Source organism: Rhynchophorus ferrugineus, unplaced genomic scaffold (genome assembly GCF_030347505.1).
Source record: "Rhynchophorus ferrugineus isolate W39M unplaced genomic scaffold, kcgeb_rfMv2 rfM9, whole genome shotgun sequence".
NCBI lineage: Eukaryota > Metazoa > Arthropoda > Insecta > Coleoptera > Curculionidae > Rhynchophorus > Rhynchophorus ferrugineus.
The window spans coordinates 41,206,071-41,228,398 of record NW_027472588.1 but is presented as its reverse complement, the minus strand read 5'-3'; the positions used below and the strand labels follow the sequence as shown (position 1 = coordinate 41,228,398).

At 37.8% G+C, this 22,328-nt stretch overlaps 3 protein-coding genes across 8 annotated transcripts in view; 2 read left to right on the top strand and 1 right to left on the bottom strand.

Annotated features, from left to right (window-relative positions):
• On the top strand, positions 1-1,424 carry LOC143203005 (uncharacterized). 2 transcript variants are annotated; one of them, XM_076415087.1, is made up of 3 exons: positions 1-78; positions 761-871; positions 925-1,424. In XM_076415087.1, exons 2-3 carry the CDS (start codon positions 763-765, stop codon positions 1,341-1,343), a joined length of 528 nt encoding a protein of 175 aa, XP_076271202.1. In that variant the 5' UTR covers positions 1-78; positions 761-762; the 3' UTR covers positions 1,344-1,424. The 2 variants fall into 2 exon arrangements, with proteins under 2 accessions (XP_076271202.1, XP_076271201.1); XM_076415086.1 differs by lacking the exon at positions 1-78 and adding an exon at positions 496-663.
• Positions 1-22,328, top strand: part of Megf8 (Multiple EGF like domains 8) — a 221,635-nt gene that overhangs the window by 195,757 nt on the left and 3,550 nt on the right. For 2 of the 4 annotated variants that reach the window (XM_076415083.1, XM_076415081.1), the window contains 15 exons: positions 8,702-11,642; positions 12,529-12,793; positions 13,898-14,111; positions 14,801-14,934; positions 14,991-15,441; positions 16,156-16,300; positions 16,357-16,485; positions 16,546-16,701; positions 16,760-16,923; positions 18,597-18,693; positions 18,753-19,126; positions 19,184-19,382; positions 20,845-21,002; positions 21,061-21,310; positions 21,364-21,645. In XM_076415083.1, coding sequence (XP_076271198.1) covers positions 8,849-11,642; positions 12,529-12,793; positions 13,898-14,111; positions 14,801-14,934; positions 14,991-15,441; positions 16,156-16,300; positions 16,357-16,485; positions 16,546-16,701; positions 16,760-16,923; positions 18,597-18,693; positions 18,753-19,126; positions 19,184-19,382; positions 20,845-21,002; positions 21,061-21,310; positions 21,364-21,645 — 5,812 coding nt within the window. In that variant the 5' untranslated portion in view covers positions 8,702-8,848. Of the gene's footprint in view, positions 1-3,194; positions 3,571-3,674; positions 3,855-3,908; positions 4,124-4,180; positions 4,339-5,315; positions 5,561-7,342; positions 7,461-7,517; positions 7,747-8,511; positions 11,643-12,528; positions 12,794-13,897; positions 14,112-14,800; positions 14,935-14,972; positions 15,442-16,155; positions 16,301-16,356; positions 16,486-16,545; positions 16,702-16,759; positions 16,924-18,596; positions 18,694-18,752; positions 19,127-19,183; positions 19,383-20,844; positions 21,003-21,060; positions 21,311-21,363; positions 21,646-22,328 lie in introns of those variants that run through there. The other 2 variants (XM_076415080.1, XM_076415079.1) reach the window with 2 other exon arrangements.
• On the bottom strand, positions 1,416-3,215 carry LOC143203004 (BRISC and BRCA1-A complex member 2). Of its 2 annotated transcripts, XR_013007268.1 has the most exons (7): positions 2,940-3,212; positions 2,568-2,887; positions 2,287-2,507; positions 2,014-2,233; positions 1,811-1,961; positions 1,499-1,751; positions 1,416-1,444 (listed from the first exon to the last, which is right to left on the bottom strand). XR_013007268.1 is itself a non-coding variant. In XM_076415085.1 (6 exons), exons 1-6 carry the CDS (start codon positions 3,004-3,006, stop codon positions 1,570-1,572), a joined length of 1,161 nt encoding a protein of 386 aa, XP_076271200.1. In that variant the 5' UTR covers positions 3,007-3,215; the 3' UTR covers positions 1,416-1,569. The 2 variants fall into 2 exon arrangements, 1 of the variants encoding a protein (XP_076271200.1); XM_076415085.1 differs by having other exon boundaries at positions 1,416-1,751; positions 2,940-3,215.

The window sequence follows — 22,328 nt, the reverse complement described above, 5'->3', positions numbered from 1 at the left end:
TATTCAGTGTCACATGACAGACTCGCTGCTAAAATTCTAATGGATGTTATATTGGATGAAACACGAGCTAATCATACAGTAAAAATCACTCAAATCATTAAGTACTAATCATATAAAACGCTCCAATTTTGAATATGACGTAGTGGTTTTGTTTGCACCTGACCGTTTTTATGGGAATAAGTCGTATTGCTACTTTATTTTAATAATTTTTGTGTTATAAGTATGCATTCTAATGTGGACAAAAATCATTCGAATTAAATTAGTACGTCAAAAAATAATAACTGAAAGTCTAGAATTGAAACAGTCGATAATACAAAATAGTCAAATCAGTGGGACAAAGTAGTTAACCCAAAACTGCATAGTAACAATTAATTACTAAAAAGTCGATAGTTCCCAGCTATAGTTAAAAACATTTTAAAGAGGGGCACATTAAATTTATTTATTTATATACAGTATAAATGGTTGCATAAGAATCAATTGATTATCGATATTTCGATACTTTTTTCGACATTCCTAGATGTGTCGATTGGTTTAGCAGTTAAGAAATTTGAATAGTTAGAAATTCTGGTTTTATGTTAAATTGTTTTTTATTTTGTTGAAGTTTTATGTCAAAAATTATTGAAAGGCTGTGGGTAAAATTAAAACAACGAAAATGTATTTCCTGTATGTCTCTTCGTTATGAATTATAACGTGCCATTATTTAGCACCACCAAGTGATTGTTTTTTTAACATATCAGCATATTTTCACTTTAATTTGTAGTTATGGCTATAAAAGGAGAGGAGTATTTACAATATTTAGAACATAAATACAGAACATTAAGTTATCAGGATTCAGTTGCCCACAGTGTTCGTGATTTTGAAAATAATTTAGGTAATAAAAGTTCGGTTAAATATAACAACTGATATTAATTCTTATTACTTCAGAAAAATTATTGTCCAGAATACTTCGCAAAATCACACGAGCTGTGATTAAACGTAACGAAAGTCGTATTTTGGACGATGGAAAATTCAAAAAATGGAATAAACTTCTTTGGATTGAAATTGTTAAAGTAAAAGATTTAGTGCCCATCGAATATGTGCAGAAGTACATTAGAAAGGTTCTGTCACCCCAAAACTTGGACGAGATCACTGAGGTTATTGAGAATAATTTAAACAGCTGTTTAAAAGAGAAGATTATATGCAGGCTAAAGAAAAATAGAGGAAATACCCAAAATAAATTGAAAATTAATGAAGACATTAAGCAAGAATGGAACAGATTGCGTGAGAAAGTGCCTTTACATGCCCTAGTTATTTATGCTTTAAAAGTTCAGAAATCGAATTCTCGTAAATCTTCTGTAAAGTGAGACTAATTTTTATATCTAACTTAATGTTATGACGTCACATTTTTATGTAAGGTGTTTGTAACAATAAAAATATTAATTTTTTATGTCAGCTTTATTTTGTCCTATAAAAATATAAGAATCGAAGATTAAATATATACATAACAAAATTAATTTACCTTAACAAGAGTAAACTAGTATAACCTTTTCTCTAACATCGGGAACAGTAAGCATTAGTCCTAGATAATTGTTAGTGTTTATGGTTCTTCAATCTGAATGTTTCAATTTGTAGAAAATTCTTGATTTTTGCCAGATTGTCTTCAATTAAAGCACCTGGTTGATATGCGAAAAATGTGGAAATATTACAACTGGGTCCCACCTGACAATAAAGGGATTGTAATTCAATTCTGGGTCTCTCTTTTGGTTTCCCATCTTAAAACATTGTGTGGATATTTGTAAAGTTCAGTATTTAAACAGTATGAAAAAGTTACCTAGTGTTACTGATACTAAACAATTGTAATCATCAAGGTTCTCATACAAGAAGTGTACTTTAATGTTTGAAAATTTTCTAGTGTCATATTCAACTATTCCATTAGAAAATGTTTCAACTAAAGCTGATACAAATAAATGCTTATTTTTATACTAAAATCAAAAACTTATATATGGCAGAGTAATACATAACATATAATCTCACTTGTTCAGAAGTAATTCGGATTTTTTCATCCAAAATATGTTTTACCCTCAATACATACTTGCTTACTGTATTATCACGTGCAAACTTAGGCAATTCTACAAATCCTAAAAACTGTTGTATTCTTGGCGATAGACTTAAATGCACAGCTCTTCCATCACTACCTTTTTTACCAATACATAATTTTGCAAAATCATCACCTGGATTTAACATATCATCACAACTAAAACATTCAATTAAATAATTTATTACATATTATAACGGTTAAAAACATACTTTTCCTGGTAATATTCAGGTAGGGCATTGGAATCTATAGGCAGGCAAATACAAAAAAAGGCAGAAATATCATCATTACTATACTCCGAGTTTGTTTGATCCATACAGTTCTTATCACTAGGTAAAACTTCAATTTTATCTTCAGTAATATGCAGTAATTCCATCAATTCATTATATTCTTTTTTTATATGACTATATGGATTTTGATTAATCACTTTAAGCTAGTAGTTAGAAGAGTTGATCTGATTGAGTTGAGCTTTACATTATTATTATGTACTCACCAAATATTTTTTATAAAGAATATGAAACTCATTTAAAATATTCAAAAGTGATTTAGAATTTGTTAAATCCCAATTCTCCCAGGTTGGTATATTTTCTGTAATATAGTTAATATCAAGATCCAAGAATTCCATAAAATTAAAATGGAAATCTGGTAATTCATTAAAATTATCTGGATTAAAAATTATTTCATAGTCATGAAGTACTCCAGCATATGGGATTTTAATACAAAAATGACAGCTAACCACTATAAGGTTTTGATTTTGCTCTATAAAGTTATTCTGTTTGGTTTCTATAAGATTTTTTTCTAATCTATGAAAACCTAAAAAAATTTAATTATGTATTATCGTTAAAATGTACTCAATTTTTTATACCGATATTCCCGTAGAGCAATTCCTTTATATTTTCTTGAATATGTTTATAATAATCAACGTCACTCATTTTGCTAAATATTTAGATGCACTGATTTTAATAATTAATTAAATATTAGGAATCACGAAGATAAAGTTGCGATTAGTTATGTCCGCCCTCTTCTTCTTAACAAATAATACACAATTGTTTTGAACAACGACCATTACAATATATCAAAATAAAGTTGTCAATTTTATTTATGCTTCCTTTCTACCTTCACTAAAACGTCAAAATATTATACCTTTTAAACGTCAAGTATGGAATGTTTATGAAAAGTACAAACAATATATGGTTTTTTCGGATTAAAATATTATTTTCCGTATAGTTAAGGATTATCACGTAATGTGAAGGTAAAAGCAATAAATGCATTCCATTTTAAAAGACTGATTTTCGCGAATTTGCTCAAAGAATGGTCGAATGCCAGGATTTTTTAATATTATTATACATTCAGTGTTTGAGTTTTGAGAAAGTTTCGGATTTATTTAATGGACATGTTTAACCAGGACACAATAAGCCAATGCTCAAGTTTATAGAATTTAGTGGAATACCTCAAAATATCTCAAAAATTATATATTTCATAGTTGTTGAGTCAAGGTAATAATAATTAACATTTTTCAAGGTGAGAAGAGAAACATTTATGAACTATTTAAACGTTGTGTTATAAAATATATTTGAGCAGATTTATTTTTAATTTTTAGGATATAATCTTAAGTCAAATTAAAATGAAGGGGCATAGCCCCTTATGTTTATTATTAAGTGTTATTACAACATGCACATTAATTAATTCACAACCTGGACCATGTGATCGTAGCAGAAGAGTTTTAACTGCTTCTAGAGGGGTTCTTAGTACAGGACCAATAGGGGCAAATTATACCCAGGTTGGTTTTTAATTTTACCACAAATTTTCTTGATCATAATGAAATTGTTTATAGGATAGTCATTGTGAATGGTTGATAAAATCAAACAGTAGTGTAGAGCGCTTTATCTCCTTAACATTTCGTAGCATGGGTACTGAATGTGCCTATGACTATGTATTTGTTTATGATGGTGCTTCTTTTGATGCTCCCCTTTTGGGCAGTTTCAGTGGTAGAACTGCTCCTCCTAAAGTTACAGCAAGTTCGGGTAATATGCTATTGTTATTATATAGGTAAGCCCTATATTGGAGATGACCTGATGATGGTTGAACATTGTGTATTTTGTTTAGTGACACAAATTATGTCTTGGACGGGTTTCGTGCAGAGTATTCCATATCAGCTTGCCCCAGTAATTGTACTGGGAGGGGTTATTGCTTGAAGGGGCGCTGTGTATGTAATGAGGCTGAATGGGGTGGACCAGATTGTTCAAGAAAGTTATGTCCAAACAGTAAGTATATATGTTTTTTCCTAAATTGTTTATTTTCTATTTAACATTCTACATTCACATAATTAACAAGTCTAAGGTTTTGGTATATAAACAGATTTAACATAACATGCTTAAATTTTTATTTTTATTCATTAAGTGTTTTTAAAGGTGTGTGATTTTAAGACAGAAGGCTGTCTTTTTACTACAAAAAAAAATAGCGACAATGTTACTATTTATTTTTTTGACCAAATATTTGTTATATCCAGAATTTACAAAAAAAGATGAAGGGGGGGGGGACTTCTATAAAAAAATCGCCTCGCTATTTTTGATAGGATTTCAGTCATTCTAGTCATCCATGATGTCTCTGCCGTCTGTATCTCGGCATTTTGTTATTTTTTTTAACGAAATAACGGTTGATTAATATAATAGTCATTGCTTACCGACGAGGAAAGTTAGTTAACCAAGTAAAAGTTATTATTTCGTGGTTTCTGCTCTTACAACATCGTCAACTTTAAACATCTACTCAAAATATCAAAATAATAAACTTATTTCAGCAAATTTATAGTTTTGCTATTCGCCGAACTAACATTTAAAGCAGTGTTTTTAATCATAAAATTTTTTTAAAAGGTATCTCATTTTCTTACAAATCTGCCAGGTTCCAATCGGAGATAATTGTCAGATTTTTGTTTTATGGTATTTAATTTATAGTCTGTTTGGCAAGATTGTGTACGTCAAAGTTTTTTCCTCTGAAGGATGTTAGATAGACGATTGAGCAAGTAACTAACACTTTTCTCGGAAATGTTTCGTTATATAGGGAGGAAGGTTGTTTTAAGTGGGTAGAACGTTATTCTCAAGAAGCATCTGGGTCTATAACATATGCGAATGTTTTTTCAAGACTCGTACGTTTGAAATTGTTATACGAAATTTCAATAATTGTATTTTAATGTGTTATTTGGTTAATCTGAAACGGAATTTGAAACGCGATTTTAATGTCCTAGATTGTGGTAAACACGAGCGCCGTGGACAGTGTGACAAGGGTCATTGCCTCTGCCGGTCGGGCTACTCGGGACGATCATGCTCACTGCCGGAAAATGACCCACCAGGAGGCCATTGGCATTATCTAGCTCAGACGGGTGAAGGTTTGCGACCGAGGGCAGCTCATTCGGCGGTGTATGTCGATATCACGGACTCACTCTATGTATTTGGAGGATATGACCTGAACCACGTGCTTGCTGATCTAGAGGTAAGTGGTGATTCAGCGATCTTAATCTTATTTTCGGTTCTTATATTGGGTCTATGTTGGAATTTAGGAAGCAGAATTTAACAGATCCTCATCTAATACAAAAATGAACGCGCTCAAAACATATGCTCCATAATTTTGTGACTACTGATAAAACTAGTCCATTTAGATAGCGCATTAAAACATTTTTACTTCCCTCGCTTGCTACATGCTAGCCAAGCCTACCTGATGAACAGGATTTCCTTTATATCTATCCATTAGATAATCTACATGAAGTTGTGTTTATTATTTGCCATGTTTATTGTTTTGCTTTTACTGATAAATGGTTGTGAACATTTTATAAAATTCATAAAAAAAACAAAAGACTTAATTCTTTTTTATTACTAATGGGAGAAATTAAAAAATTATAGCGAAGCTGAGACAGCAAATTGAGTTTATGAATGTATATTAGCCAATGCACGTTATCAAAATGTGTAATGCAACGCGTAATCACGCGTCAAATTTAAGCTTTCATTTATTTTGACTCTGACAACAAAATACTTACGTAAATAAAATAATGAAACAAAAATAACGTTATAAAATATAATTTATTTTAACATTATAGTACACCTAATGCATATTTATTTAAGGATTGAAACTACAGTTAATTAAACAACCAAATATTTTGTACTTTAAAGTTGTTTTATTATATTTACGTTGGCATATGACAATGAAGTCGACCAGTACCAACACAAATCGAATTTTATTGATCGATTTGGTTACATGTTCGGACGCATTCGACTGGTTCGACTTCATTCTGTCTCTTTTTAACTAGAATAATGCTTATTAGTAAAATGAGATAGAAAAATGCTCCTAAAAGGAGTTTTACGTTTTTTTTAACGGAATTTGGCAATACATCCCACTGTGTTGACGTGAATTGACTGTTTTATTAGGCTATATATATTACTGGTACAAAATTTATTCAAAAATGTAACTAAAACATTAACACAACAAAATTACCTAAAGAATGTGAAATTTAACTAGTTATCAAGCACTGTTTCGTCAAGTATGTTACATTTGTATTTATCAATATTAGGGTTGTCGTTCCTGGTGGTTATTAAGAAATATGAAATGTAAGGTACGATTGATACAAATATGGAACGGATGCTGACACTATTGTACGTACTTGAAATATGCTAAGTACATAGATGCTACTAGAAGAAAAATATAAAATTACAAGAGAAGATCCCAGACATACAATGAACATTTTGGGCACATTGGTTGTGTGAAAAAACCAATTGCCAAGGAAATACATCAATGTCATGCTATTACCTCAATATTGAAATACACCATATTTGACATAAATTTTCGTTTTCATTAATGAGTTATTTAGTAAATAAGAAATATATACATTAGTAAATTTGAGCAACATTAATACAATCTCTTAATACAAGTTTGATTTTATTTCGAAATATTGATAACTGTATTGGTTTTCAAAGAGAAACAATATCCTTAGCTAAATTTACTTACTCGATTCAACGAAATATAGACATGTAAACAATAAAAACGTTAAATATTGAAATGCTACTCGTTTTATTTAAATGTGCCTACAAACTAGCCTACTATCATATATTACGTCTTGTTCACTTCCCTGTAGTCTCACGCTAGCCTGCAATATAATCGAGATGAGAATTCTGGTTTCTGCAGTCCAAAGGGATTCCTGTTTTTCAAGCGTTAATTAGATTTTCATAAACTATACAACATACCCAATATACCACTCAGACCACTACAAATTAATATTTACAGGTGTACAATTTTCAAACGAGCAGTTGGCGGGATTCTGACGGAAACGAATTAATTGATTGGGAATCGGCTGATAGGGTCGATCCTTCAGAGGCAGCTCATTTTATTGCTCAACAAGCCAGTAAGTAACGCGCCGTGAACATGTTAACGTCAACAGGCCACCGATTGATTGTTGTAGGTTTCGAAGGACTGGGGATACCGCGTAAGTCTCTCGTCAGTAATATATTTTACGCTTTGGGCGATAATTCGTCGAAATTCATGCGGAGACAGCGCCACAGCGGAAGGCTGGGTGAAGATATATCGGTGGGCCCGAAGGCACGTTACGGCCACTCAGCTTGCGCTGTCGCGAAAGGTTTTGTTTTATATGGAGGACAACTGGAGGATGGCAGCTTGGCGGATGATTTATGGTGAGTTGGTTGTTAGTTGGTTTGATGTTTTAGTACAACCCCATGAGTCCAAATAGGATAAGTATTTGGAAATATTTCGGGTTTAAACTGTCGGCAATATTTTCATGATTTCTTCTGTTGTATTCCTGTAAAAATAAAATAAAAACTAAGTAAAACAATGCGCCCGTCCTTAATCCGGCTAACTTGGGCGGTTTCTTCCAAGGAAAACGATGTCTCGTTTTTTTATTTCCGCACATACACTAAATACACAACACTTTTAAGACTGAAAATACATTATAATCAAGTACCAAGTAGTAAGTATATACTCGCACACGTAAGGCACATAAAAATGGCGTTATAAATAAACTGAAACAAACAATCGCTTTATAGATATGAGCCAATCAGATACCTTTGTAAGGCAGTTCAAACAAACCAATGAAAAATGTGGTCTCAGTGCCTGCATTCATGGGACAACGCAAAACATTTCTTCGGCTTCGACTTTTTAAGTTAAACATCTATTAAAACTCTATGGATATATGATGATTCATAAAGTTTGGAAAGTCTGAATTTTATATAAGTTTCTTGGGCGACTCTTTTCAAGCTGTTATCCAGACAGCCATTGTCAAAATCCATTTGCAGGTCACCTATAATCAAAAAGCAAAGCAAATGTATGCAAAAAAGTGGTGGTATAGAATGTAAATAATACATTTTAGCCTTTTTATGATGCAAGACTGGCATTCGCGCGATCTGAAACTGATTTGTTAATAACATAATCATTTTATTTAGGTACTACAACGTACAAACTCGACTATGGCAGCTAAGAGCCCAATTAACGGTCGACCGACCAGCGAGACTGACCAGACACACATTGACGTGCATCAACGAAACCATCTACCTTTTCGGGGGTAGCACGGCGGACGGGGACTTTTCTTCGCAGCTGTGGAGGATCCAACTGACGCCCGACGACACCGAGCAGTGGGAACTGGTAAGGGCGCGGGGAGGGAAACAGTTAGATATCAGGGTGGTTGCTCACACCACCGTGTACCACAAGGCCACCAACTCGCTCATCGTGTACGGGGGCATAGCCGCGGGACTCGCGAGATTCTCGAAATTATCGGACAAGATGTTCGCTTTCCAGCTAGACCACAGGCATTGGACGGAGATACACTACACCAGGGAGCATCTGCGGGAGAAGTTCGTGCCCAGGGAGAGAGCCTTCCACTCTGCTAATGTTTTCGGGAATTATTTGGTCATATTTGGGGGGTACTCGCATCGACACAACAAAGAGGAGATTTGTTATGATAATCAGATGTACCTGTATCATCTGGGATGTCATACGTGGGTTAATCCTGATATTTTGGGCGGCGGCAACGACTCTAGGTACCCGAAGCAGCAGGGTGTCTTCGCTCACGCCTCCAGCATACGGAACGAACATACTTTGATCCTGGTCGGGGGCTATCACGGGAATGTTAACGGCGATCTGTTGGCCTGGACGGCGCCACCGGCCTTACGGAGCGTCCCCCCACTTGCCTGCGCCCTGCACGTCTCGTTCGGGGCATGTTCCGCCGATCCGGAATGCGGCTGGTGCAGCGCCGACGACCGTTGCTACGGCCGTACCGTCGGCGCGAACTGCACCACCAATTTGCAGACGGCGAGGTGCCCCGGGGTCTGCCCGGCGTTGCAGGACTGCCACTCGTGCTTGGTTCACGGTCATCTGCGAGAAGACGAAGAATCGAGCTCCTCATCGGCATCGTACCGTCTGGGACTGGGGGAGTGCGCGTGGTGCGTGCAGAAGGCGCGCTGTCACCCCCGCGATGACCCCCACGGCGCCTGCGGTACCCAGGAGGACAGCCCAAGCCAGACGCCGGGCTGGTGGGGACCCAAGGGCACGGAGATCCGTCGACCCCAGGACTGCGCCGCTCTCGATCACCGGCCCGGGCTTACTTTCATCAAGTACAACCACCCGGTGAACTTTTCGCAACCCGACCACGTGACCACCCTCAACGCCACCACAGTCGAATACAACGCGGGCGCCTCCCCCAGACTCGAGGGCGCCGGCGGTCAAATGATGGCATCGCTGCGCGGTTTCCTCCGCTTGCCCCAGGGCTGGCACGAAACCCTGAACGTTTGCATCAGCTACTCGGCCGCGACCGTCGTTCTCGGGGAGATGACGGTCTTCAATGTCACCACGGAACCGAAGGACTGCGTGTCGTCGCCCTGGCCCGAGGGCCTGCCCGAGAACCGGATCCCCGTCGATTTCCGGAGCGTGAAGACCCTTGGCCCGCTGTACAACTCCCACCAACAGAGCAGCATGGAGCTGCGGCATTTCAAGCCGGATGAGTCGCCCGCCACCCACTACGTCTTCACGTTTGAGTACCTGGAGCCCTTCGCCAACGGTTCCTGTTCCCAGTACGCCAACTGTCTGCACTGCCTGACCGATTCGAAATGCGGGTGGTGCGAGCTGACCGATACCTGTCAGCCGAGATCCTCGGACGAGCGCGAGTCCTGCTCGGCGGACGGCAACTGGCGGTACCTGACTTTGCAGCCGGGCATGTGTCCTAACTGCAGCAACTTCATCTCGTGCGCATCCTGCCTGGAGACCGGCATCTGCGAGTGGTGGGTAGAGGAGGCCAAGTGCACTAGGATCGGGCAGAAACCCGGCTCGGTGAAGACGGCGGAGGAGTGCCCGACGCCCTGCTACATGAGGACGGGCTGCGACTCTTGCCTGGATCGGCGCGGCAGATGTGTGTGGTGCCGCGCGACGCAAAAGTGCTTCAGTTTCTCCGTCTACACGAGCGAATATCAGTTCGGGTTGTGTCGCGAGTGGCTCGACCAGGCCTTCCCCCTCCTAGCGACCTACGAGAACAATTCCCTGTCACCGAAGCCGCAGGAACGATGCCGGGCCTGCGCGGCGCACACCAACTGCTCGTCATGTCTCGGCTCGTTGAGCTGTGGATGGTGTCACGACGCTTCGAACCCGATGTCCGGACTGTGCGTCCGCGGAGATTTCCAGAAACCCGAGGCGGATTGTTCGGAGATGTTGGGCGGCAAGGAGGCCAAGTGGGCCTACGCGCAGTGTCCCGACGTGGACGAGTGCGGACTGGGCCTGCACGACTGTCACCCTCAAGCAGAGTGCATCAATACCGACGGTTCCTTTAGTTGTCACTGTCGAAAGGGTTACATAGGCGACGGGCGATCCTCCTGCGTCCGGACGTGTTACAATGTCTGCGTGCACGGAAAATGTCAGGGAGAACCGGACTACAAGTGCCTGTGCGATCTGGGTTGGTACGGCGACGATTGCTCGAAGAACTGTGGATGTAATAATCATTCTGCTTGTCCCGACGGATACCAGATCTGCGAACGTTGCGAGGAGAACACAATGGGCAAATACTGCGAGTACTGCCGGCCCGGAAGTTACGGAAATGCCACCACCGACGAGAGTTGCAGGAAGTGCGAGTGCAACGGACACGGGGACGTCGATAAGGGCGAGTGCGACATAGAGACTGGAGAGTGTTTCTGCCAGGATAACACGGAGGGTTTGCATTGCGAACGATGCAGACCGAATTACTCGGGGGACCCTCGGAACGGCCAGCAGTGTTACTACCAATGTCAGGCCCGCGGGGTTCTGACGGAACCCAAGGGCCAAGGCATCAGTTCGCTGCAGAACAACTCACCGCCGAGGGGTGTACCCCCCATCGGGGAGTGTCTGTGGATTATCAAGCCGGACGTGGACTATGGCACCCCTATAATACAGTTGCAGATCAATTCGACACAGTTAAATGTGACGTGCGGAGAGAACGCTGTGTACGTATACGATGGATTACCAGAACTGGTGGATATGGGCAGTCAGAGTGCTTTATCGGCAGTGTTTTGTAACGAGGAAGCTTCACCGACGGCTATTGTTGAATCGAGATCAGGTATGCATTCAATATCATTATTTACTTCTTTCTTATTACCCTCAATATACTCAGTTTTTTATTAGTTTCTCTATCAGTTTTTTATAGTAATATTTCCCCTCTTCTACACGCATTATAGAGTAATGAGAGTTTCTGCAGCTTAGTCTATCCATTTTTTTCTCCTGGATTACTGATCCTAATTACTTAAATTCCTGCACTTAATTTAATCGAATGTCATTGACATTGAGATTACAATAGTATAATTTGTTTCTTTTTAATTGTCCCTTATTATGAAAAAATGCCTGCATATGTAGTCCTTCCAATAAAACAGCCAATTCACGTCATCAACACCGTCGAACGAAATCCCTTTTAAACTTTTTAAAGCATTTTTCTGACTCCTTTTGCTAATTAACATTACTCAGTTAGAAATAGACAGAACGAAGTTTGATGCGTCTGAATATATATATATATATATATATATATATATATATATATATATATATATATATATATATATATATATATAACCAAATTGGTCTATAAAATTCGATTTGTGTTGGTATTGCTCGACACCGTTGTCATATGTCAATGTGTATAATAAAACAACCTACAAACTATTGTGGTTGTTTAATTAACTGTAGTTTAAATCCTTTTATAAATAGCCATTTGATCTACTATACTGTTAAAATTAATTAGTAGTTTGTTGTCAGTCAATATTATACATTATGCATTATACATTTTGATGACGTGCATTGGCCGTTTTATTTGAAGGAATCACAGTTGAGATGAAAATCAGGGATTTTATATTTTTTTATTAGCTCAGGTACTACTAAAACCTGTAAGAAAAACTGTTGCGAAGATTCCGTCGATTTTATATATTTTGTATAAATCTAGAATATAACTTTAGGTCACCTTACCGTCCACTACAAACAAGGCCCACCTAACGGCAGTTTCAGTGCCGTTTACAAAGTGTTAAGTTGCGACTCTTGCGATCATCCGCGTGAATGTCGCGATGGAAAGTGCGTCTGTAAAACGGGACTCGTGGGACCGAACTGCGAAGAGGTGATCTGCCCGAACAACTGCAGCCTCTCGTCGGGGAAAGGATCCTGCGACAGCAATTACGGTCGGTGTCTATGCAACGATGGTTGGACCGGAGTAGACTGTAGTATTGCGTAAGTTTTCTCTCTTATTCGATAGGCATGATGACCGTAACAAAGAATTACAAAAATAGTGTCAATATTAAGCAAACATCAATCAGAACCGGTACGAAACATTGACATCATTTAACGTTTCCTAATCATCATTTCCTCTTTCCAATGTCTGAACTTTCACAGTTAAAAATCTGTTTTGTACTACCCGATCTTGAACCTGTCCAAAATCGATTCCTCTATGGTAACTGTACTATGTGACTGTTACTGAAATAATTATTTTAAAAAGAATAATACAACCCTTATGGAATTGAAGCGAATGAGTATTTCAGACACATTAGCCATGAAATAAGTTAGAATGTTGAAGTAAAAATACCATCAGAATAACACTTGGCAAGAAATATTTTTTTTAATAATCCCAACAAACTTATAGGAGCTCTTATACTACAATACTTCATCAAGTAGTGTTTAGACATGCTTTAACATACTAAATTCTCCTAGGAACTCTTAAACTAGATCTTTTTTTACTTTCTTTTACTTTGATTGACTTAGTGAAAGCATTTGGGCACATATATTGTCTATATGTATTGTTCGAAATGTTTGAAACCTCTGTCTGCCATACCACACACATATCTGGCTGTGAAAACTTACTAAAATCATATTGTCCAATCAAATATGTATCAGCCTTTACCTGGGTAAAGTATAGTTCATAAAACTATTTGATGCACAAGGAACCAGACATTTGATATTAGCTTTTTGTAATCTACCAATGATGGGATTTGATTGATACTTTTTAAAGGTTTATATTTAATTAATATTTTTATTTGTATTTTGAGAATACACAGTTGTTAAAAGCCTATTTTAATTAGTTATCATGCCTATTGTTAAATTAAATAAGCTTCACATTGAGTTGCCTGAAGTAAATATTTTCTTTTTCACAGCTTTAATCTATGGACAAGATTTGAATTTTTGTAAGTTACAGTTTTCTGTGTAACGTAGTTTTATACACATATAACTTGCCTGCTCAAATTTATGGTTAAATCAATCTTTAAAAAAAAAACACATAACTACATCATATATAACTTAAATATTAGCCCCCTGGTTTCCTAACCGTTTTTCCTGTTATAGAGAAACCAAATTGCAATTAGTATTTATCGAACTCTTCAACACCGAGCGTATATCAAGCAGCCTGGAACATCTAAGGAAGACATTACCTCGTTTTGGACATTCCTTGGTTTCGGACAGAAGAGGTTCCTTGTGGATGTTTGGAGGTTATTCGTTAAGTCACGGTCCACTCAACGATGTTCGGTTATTCGACACTAAAAACATCAGTTGGATCCAAGTAAGTGCTGAAGATTTAGAACTAGCATTGGGAACTATCGACTGAAAACAGTCGAATTAGTCGATAGTAAAAAAAAACTAGAGACCAAAAATAGTAAATACTATTTAAGTCAAGTGCAGGCTCCATCTGTTTTTTTTTATTTCTGTGCCGTACAAAGAATAAGTTAATTTTAAATTAAATTAAATTGGCAAGTGGTTTAGGAAATCAAAAAAGATCAAAATGATTTTTATATTTATCAATCCAATCACCTTACATTAAAAATAAATTTGGAAAATATAATTCGAAAATGTTGCAATATTAATGTAAAATATATTGTTATTTACAAACATATTACAACAAAACATAAAACCGTTATTACAATAAATCTATGTAAGCATAAATTCGGCATGTTATTTGCAAGGTCGCGGCTAGGACGGCAAAGCCAGAACGTTGAAAATCAATCGAATGAAACTACTAGGTCCGAAAATAGTAATTGAAAGTGCTCGACTGACTGTAACGGTCGATAGTAAAAAGTAGTCAAATCAGTCGCGTCGAAAATAGCGACTGAAAGTAGTTGACAGAATCAGTCAAGAGCAAAAAGTAGTCATTTACTAAACAGTCGATAGTCGTTTTCCGTCGATAGTTCCCAACGCTAATTAGACCCCATTTTTGAGGTGTTAATCAATTCCTTTGTTCATGTTTATTTGCAGGTAACAGTTGAGTCTACACCAGATGCCAAAATGCCCCAGGGTAGATACTTCCACGGAGCCGATATAGTTCATTCCAAGCAAGCAATATTCGTCTTCGGCGGACTGACAAAACCCAACAAGAACTCAACGAATAGGTAATATTCCCGACCGGATTATCTTTACGTATTCTCAGCTCCCTCGTTGAACACAGGACTCTAAACGACTTTTGGCAATTCGACATTCCGAATCAGCGATGGGGCGAGATCGAATCCCCCTACAGCAACATCAAACTCCCCAAGTACTGGAACACCGAGAACTGGCCGCCCGTGGTCTACGGACACACCCTGACCTACTATCGGAACGCCGAGAGAGAAGAAAGCCTGATACTGATCGGAGGTGAATCGCCGGAATACGGATTCTTGAATTCCGTGTGGGAGTATTCGATAGAGAAGAGTAGTTGGAAGGCGGTGCCGACCAAAGGTAACGGCCCACCGGGGATATTCGGCCACAGCACTGTGTTTCATTCCCAAACGAATAGTCTGTACGTGTTCGGCGGCTATGTATACGACAAACAATTGAGCGTGATGTCGAACAGTTTGTACCGCCTGGAGTACGAAACCAAAACCTGGATCGAATTGACTGGCGGAAATATCAGAAACTTGGTAAGTTTTGGAATTTTGCAAAGATTTGGCAACATGGCCCACTAGTACCGATCTTGATTGAATTTTATTTATGGGCTGATTCAGTTACATGTTCCAACGTATCGGACAGCATTCTATCTGTTTTTAACTAGGATAAAACGAAAAAGAAAAATTCACTCCGGGTTTAAAACGAATTTTATATTTTTACGAACTGCAATTAGGAATATAGCTCTTTTAATAAAACAGCCATTGCACATCTTCAAAATGTTGTCATGTTCGGACCTCTCTTTTTAACGAGAGTATTTCTGATTAGAAAAAGGAGATAGTAAAGGATTTTACTTTTCCTTAAACTGAATTTGGCAATACGTTAGACTACATTGCCTGTTTTATTGGAAGGAATATAAATTTGACGTCATCTGTGATATGAACGCTTTTTTATTGGTAAGAATACCCCAATAAATAATTCGATAGATACACATTATAATACGACAGTCCATATTCCCCAACCCTTAGATAGGTTTCAAGGAACTACAGGATCTATTTTTGAATTGATTTTTTTTTAATTTTGCGAATTTTGACATATGAATTTGTCAATCAGTGAAAGTTCTTTTTTGACGCCACTTTCAACATGAACGACGTTTTGGCCGTTGTTTATCTCCACTCAAAAATACTTGATATTAATCATACTAACATTTCATTAACGTTCTGTGGCACTAACATTCGTTATTTTAATAGCCAAAACCGAGGTTCTTTCACTCAGCGGTAACAACGGACCACTATATGCTGATTCTAGGAGGAAGGATATATCCATGGAATATAAGCGATACTCTTTATGCGTTTTCCTATAATTGCAACCAGTGGATCAATCTTATGACCGAATGTAAATACACGCGCCAAACTAACGACCATACGATATTGATGATGACCTTTTTTCAGCTGTTGAAAAAATTGGACCCTACCCGAAGCAAACTTACGCCCAGGCGATGACCATAGAGCCCGATGGCGATGCCGCCTACGTGATTGGCGGCTGGGATATTGATACTCGAACATCCGTTTTGAAAATAGGTGAGACCTTCGTGCCTGTATAGTTCTTTTTATTCTTACGGTATCCCGCGATCGTTCCAGAGCTTCCAATGGACGTATGCAATTTGTTTTCAACCAAATCCAGTTGTTTAAAGGTTCCTGGTTGTGGATATTGCGCGAACAAAAACGGTGACGAAATCGTGACTCAGATATGCCATAGAAATACCTTGGATTGTCCGTTGGGATCAACGGGGAATAGTAAGTTATTAAAAAACAGTTTTGGTTTTGGTTGATCATTGAGTTTTTTTTAATTTAGCTATCAGAATCTCAAATAGTGGTCGGATTTGCGACAGCCAATCGATTGCTGGTAATTGTTCTTCAATAACAGACTGCGCCACCTGTAGTCTATCATCCGGTTGTGTGTACTGTAATGGTACCAATTCGTGTATCAATTCTATGGATACGGAGTGTGCAGCTCAGGTAATTTTTTTAATTTAAAATATTACAACTTTAATTAACAATCAAACTCACCAAGTGCAATTACATTTTTTTCATTAAAAATAATGAAATGAAATGGAAACCATTTTGTTGAGATGAAATGGTCTAGACTCAAAAAAAAATACATTACTTCAAACCAAAATAAGTGCAGCAACATAAAAAGGAGGAACGAATGAATTTATAATAAATAAAGCTGTAAAACAGGAAGAAATGGTCTTAGCCATACTTAAAATTTTGTAGATGTTGACCATTGAGTGGCAGACACAGATACAAAGGTGTCCAAAACGTATAGCAATGCATATATTTGAAAATATTATATAATAACAGTAATTGAATTTTGCGGGAGCACAGCTTTAGGTCTTTGTGTAAAATGCTGTCTGATGATGATATATGCGCGTTTAAAGTTGTTCTTATCGTCAGGAACAAATTTATTATTAACACTCTCTACTTTTTTTACCATTTTTGATAATCTTGGTAGCTCGGATTTTGGTTTCTTTTTAGTATTGTACTGTTTTTTTTTTCAAACTTTTAAGCCCACTTTCGAATGAAAATAATGTTTTGCCCATCATTTAACTGGAGCAAAAATATACAGCAAGAAGAACAAGAACTTTTTAGGTTTTTCGTGAAAGCAGTAGGAAAATCATGCATATCTGTCTAGCCGGGGAGACCCATTACCAGATAACTTTTAAGAGGCACAAGGGTTCGGCAGGAACTAGATGTTTACATGGATTAAATAGGGATAAATAATTATGAGCAAAAGTAGTGTTGGGAACTATCGACTGAAAACAGTTGAAATAGTTGATAGTCTCGAAATAGTCGATAGTCAAAAAACTAGCGACTGAAAATAGTAATTACTCTTTTCAGTCAAATGCACGGGTCGACTGTTTATTTCAATTCGTGATGTCAAACGAAGATGTATCAATCATTTCCTGTATAAATTGTGAGAAAGGAAAGGACGGAGGTAATTGCTTGGAACAGTTAATTTTATATGTGCTCTAAGCTATAAGATAAGCGAGACGGAGATGTACATATTCCTTCAGATACTAACTTTAAAAAAGAAAAGGAAAAAATAATTACTGAATACTATTAACATGCAATTAATAATTTTATTTTAAACGAATTAGAATTACTTTTATATTTGAATGTTCTGTGGATTTGTAATAAGGAATGGAACTACCAAAAAAAATCATAAAACTATATATATTACATATAAATCTAAGCATAAATTGGGTATATTTTTGTCAAGGTCGCGGCTAGTACGACAAAGCCAGAACGTTAAAAATTAGTCGAACGAAACTAGTAGAACCAAAAATAGTAACTACAAGTACACACCTAAAATAGTCGATAGTAAATAGTTACAAAATCAGTCAGACCGAAAATAGCGACTGAAAACAGTCGATAGTAAAAAGTAGTCAATTATTAAACAGTCGATAGTCGTTTTCAGTCGATAGTTCTCAACGGTAACCAAAACGATGGAAGAATCGATGCTAGTGGAATGTTCAGACTAATTTGCAAGAGCCAGGCTGCTGATTAACTGCTTTGCGTTATGTTCACGTAGTAATCTAAACAAATATAAACTTTCTTTTCAAGCTGCCTTTTGCAAAATTTGTTCAACGTTTCGGATACTCTTAATAATAATTTTTTTAAATGTCTAGGTATGTCCATTCAGTCGTTGTGTGGCAACAGACTGTATTCAGTGTCATCAACTAGTAGGATGCGAATGGAGACCTTCAAGGAGGAATTGCGAAATAAGTAATTGTCGAATTTACACATAAATACACGTAAACCGTTCAACAAACTCATTTTATCAGGTGTACCCACTCAAGACACGCTGAAGATCGCCGAATGTGCTGCGCCCTGTTCGAAATTCTCGTCCTGTTCGGACTGCCTGAAGATCGAAGGTTGCCACTGGTCGACCCGCCTACAAGAATGCATCAGCTCGGCCTCGCAACCCGTATATTGCGCCGGAGGTACCTGTGGCCTTGTTTTAGAATCCAACAATTCAAGCCAATGTCCAGAACCCTGTCATACGTTTAAGCAGTGCTCGGGGTGTCTGCGACACGCGCCCTGCGGCTGGTGCGCGGCTCCGGGAGATCGGGGAAAAGGCGTTTGCGCGGAAGGGAACAGCGAACGACCCATGAAAGGGAGCTGCAAGAGGGTTGTCGAGGAAAGCATGAACTTATTGGTTAGTTGATTAAAAATGGAGTTATTTCACCCTATTGATTGATATACATCATTGCAGGAGGGTGAATTTTCGGATTTAAACATGACTTACACTTGGAACTACGTGACGTGCCCGAAAGAAAACGAATGCGCGAGCGGACACCACGATTGTGTCAATGGGTCTGAAATTTGCGTGGACCTGGACGTGGGTTTTCAGTGCATTTGCGGCGAGGGTTACAAGAACGGCACGAAAGGTTGCGAACCGGTGTGTCCCCAAGGTAATTTAACTCGTATGCGTAAAAATCACAAGAGTCTAGTTCTGGAGAATTCGCGCACAAGGGTTTGAGTTTGCGACGTTGCTAGTTGTTGAAAATTATATATATTTTTGAAGAATATAATATAAATTGAATAAATTATCTTTAATTCACAAGTTCTAATTAGATCTTCTGTTGAGACCTAAGTTAAAATGTTTTCATATATTTTTCGTTTGTTATAATATAAAACGTGTAATATCAAGAACATTTTATAAACATCTTTAATTTTAAAATAATTTTGAAAAGAAAAAAGAGAAAACAAAACAATATGTAATCATTTAACAGGTTAATTGAAAAGTCCCCGGCCTACCATAGTAAAACACATTTTTTTGGAAAAATTAGTTTTTTTATTCAACATAATTCCCTTCAAGGATGATACACTGATTATAGTGACCCTCCAACTTTTCGAAACCATTTTTGTAGCACGATTTGGCATTTGCTTCAAAATAGACCTGTTTCGGCGATCACCATTCGACGAAAATTTGTTACCAGCGAGCATTCTTTTGAGATCTGAGAACAGGAAATAGTCGCTGGGGGCTAGATCTGGAGAATACGGTGGATGAGGAAGCAATTCGAAGCCCAATTGATGGATTTTTTCCATCGTTTTCACTTTCTTTTTCTTCAAATGCGGCCGTTTTTCGGCGATTTCGTCCTTCAATTGTTTCAATAGTCGCTGTTGATGGTCCTTCCTTTTTCAAGGTAGTCAATGAAAATTATTCCATGCGCATAATTGTCATTTCTTAAATTAGCTCAGGTGTAATCCAATCTAGCATCCGTTTGAATTTTAGAAGCTAGTTTAGCTGCAGTCATATTTTGATCTGATTTTAATAACATTCACCTCTCACTCTTTGATACACTCTTACGAATTCCTGATCGACTATGCTCAAATTTAAAAGTAGCAATATTTTCACCAAAATAGGAACTTCCAACCTTAAAAATCTTCAAGCGAGCCAAACTTCAATGTTTCTTGTTCAGTTTTAATGCTGTAGATTGACTATATGATGAAAAAGCTGTATTTTTACTTTCGCAGGGTCAACTACGCCTAAATATATGTAATTCAGTATAGGATTGAATCCAATTTACAAAACTAAATTAAAAATTGAATGGATACGCACCTCGATGGAATGTCTGTTTAGATTAAAAATGTTATAAAAGCTTTTAAGACAATATTCACAAATCGATGATTTCTCCATTAGTGCCTACCATTTATAATGAAAATATGAACAATACAATAACAAATAAACTATAACAATTCTTAACCTTACAAAACAAAGTTCGTACCAACGCCAGGGTCAACCTCTCGATTGCTTGTAAATGGCAACGTCGCATAATCAGACGAAAACTACCGAAGTGTACCGAATACAGTTGGGATTCTTCAAAACTAACCACTACTGTAAAAAAACGGATTCTTAAGAACTTCTTGCAGGATGCGTTCGAGGTCGATGCGTGGCTCCATCGAAATGCGAGTGTGAGTTCGGATACGTCGGCGCTAATTGTTCCATTCAGTGTCTTTGCAATGGACATTCAAACTGCGAGGGACCAGACAAGTTGGATATCTGTATAGAATGTCATAACAACACCATGGTAAAGTAAACTTTTTTATGCCCCTTGTGTTTTATATTTTTATTTGTTTGATTATAAGGGTTCGAAATGCGAGTCATGTAAACCACTCTTCGTCGGCAATCCCACAAACGGAACGACCTGCGTCCCTTGCCTGGAGTACTGCCACGGTCATTCGGCCTTCTGCGTGGATCCAACGGAGGTGAGTCAACCCAACGATTACGTAAACGAGGATAGTCTCCGCTCCCTAGCCGTGGGACCCAAAGGACCCGCCATATGTCTGCGATGCGAGAACAAAACAACAGGAAATCGATGCGATGAATGCATAACAGGTATCCTGGTGATTCTCTACCGTGTAACAGTGAGTTTGATACGTAGTTTCTAGGTTATTTTCGGGGTTCCGACGAACTGCACGACCCTTGCAGGCCTTGCGACTGTCACGGTCACGGTACGAAATGCCATCCGGTAACCGGCGATCAGTGCGATTGCCAGAACAATACAGTCAGTGACGAGTGCGCTGGGCAAGGAAGGAATTCGGCCCAGCCATGTTGGAAGGTACAGTGCGCCAAGTGCCGCGAGGGCTTCCTCGGTACCCCCACCAGGGGACGTCAGTGTTATAAGCAGATGTCCGTGGATAACAAGATGTGCTTTGATGCAAAACCGATAGGTGAGTTACGATATTTTAATCTACAATCCATCCAAAATAGCAGTGAACTCACGTCATCTGAATTTATGATTTCGAAATGGTACAATGTTGCCACATTGAACTTTGATATTTTCTCCATTTTAGTTTTGGTTTATAACATTCTAATATAAATAAAAAATGCATATGTTATTGAAAGACTTAAGGTAGAGTTAATTAGATAGCCGTAGTAGTTTGTAGTTTAGAGTTATTTTATTATTTTTACATAGAACTCTTTTCTTAGCCACCTATGGTATCCCCTAGAGGCTTAATCCGTTTAATTAATAATTGTACCTCCAAGTAATGTATTTTATTTTATTTTACCTTTTTATGTTTAGTTCTTGTTTCCTTCATTGCTGTGTGTTTCGTGCCAAATTATACTGATATCACTGTATTTCCTCTTTCTTTCAACTATTATCACCCTGTCTTGTTATTCTCTGCAGTGAGTCATAATCCCACATGCAGAAAGTTTCATTCACTCATTATGGCATTCTCAACCAGTATTCAAGTTAATAACACTTATTCAAGACTCCACCGTTTGTCAGTTTCTTCTTATGTGGGCTTGATGGAGTTCATTTAAACCGAAGGGTGTTATATGCAATACATTGTAATTGATGACATGAGTTCATTGCTTCTTTGGATAGAGAATAATAGATCATCAATATCAA

What these genes read in the sequence shown, in the direction of transcription:
- LOC143203004 (XM_076415085.1), bottom strand. Translation starts at nt 3,006, where the DNA reads ATGAGTGACGTTGATTATTATAAACATATTCAAGAAAATATAAAGGAA. An exon ending in TTCTTTATAAAAAATATTTG is followed by an intron (nt 2,508 to 2,567) that starts GTGAGTACATAA and finishes TCTAACTACTAG; the next exon opens with CTTAAAGTGATTAATCAAAA. An exon ending in TCCGAATTACTTCTGAACAA is followed by an intron (nt 1,962 to 2,013) that starts GTGAGATTATAT and finishes TTTTGATTTTAG; the next exon opens with TATAAAAATAAGCATTTATT.
- LOC143203005 (XM_076415086.1), top strand. Translation starts at nt 606, where the DNA reads ATGTCAAAAATTATTGAAAGGCTGTGGGTAAAATTAAAACAACGAAAA. An exon ending in ACAACGAAAATGTATTTCCT is followed by an intron (nt 664 to 760) that starts GTATGTCTCTTC and finishes TTTAATTTGTAG; the next exon opens with TTATGGCTATAAAAGGAGAG. An exon ending in TGATTTTGAAAATAATTTAG is followed by an intron (nt 872 to 924) that starts GTAATAAAAGTT and finishes TTATTACTTCAG; the next exon opens with AAAAATTATTGTCCAGAATA.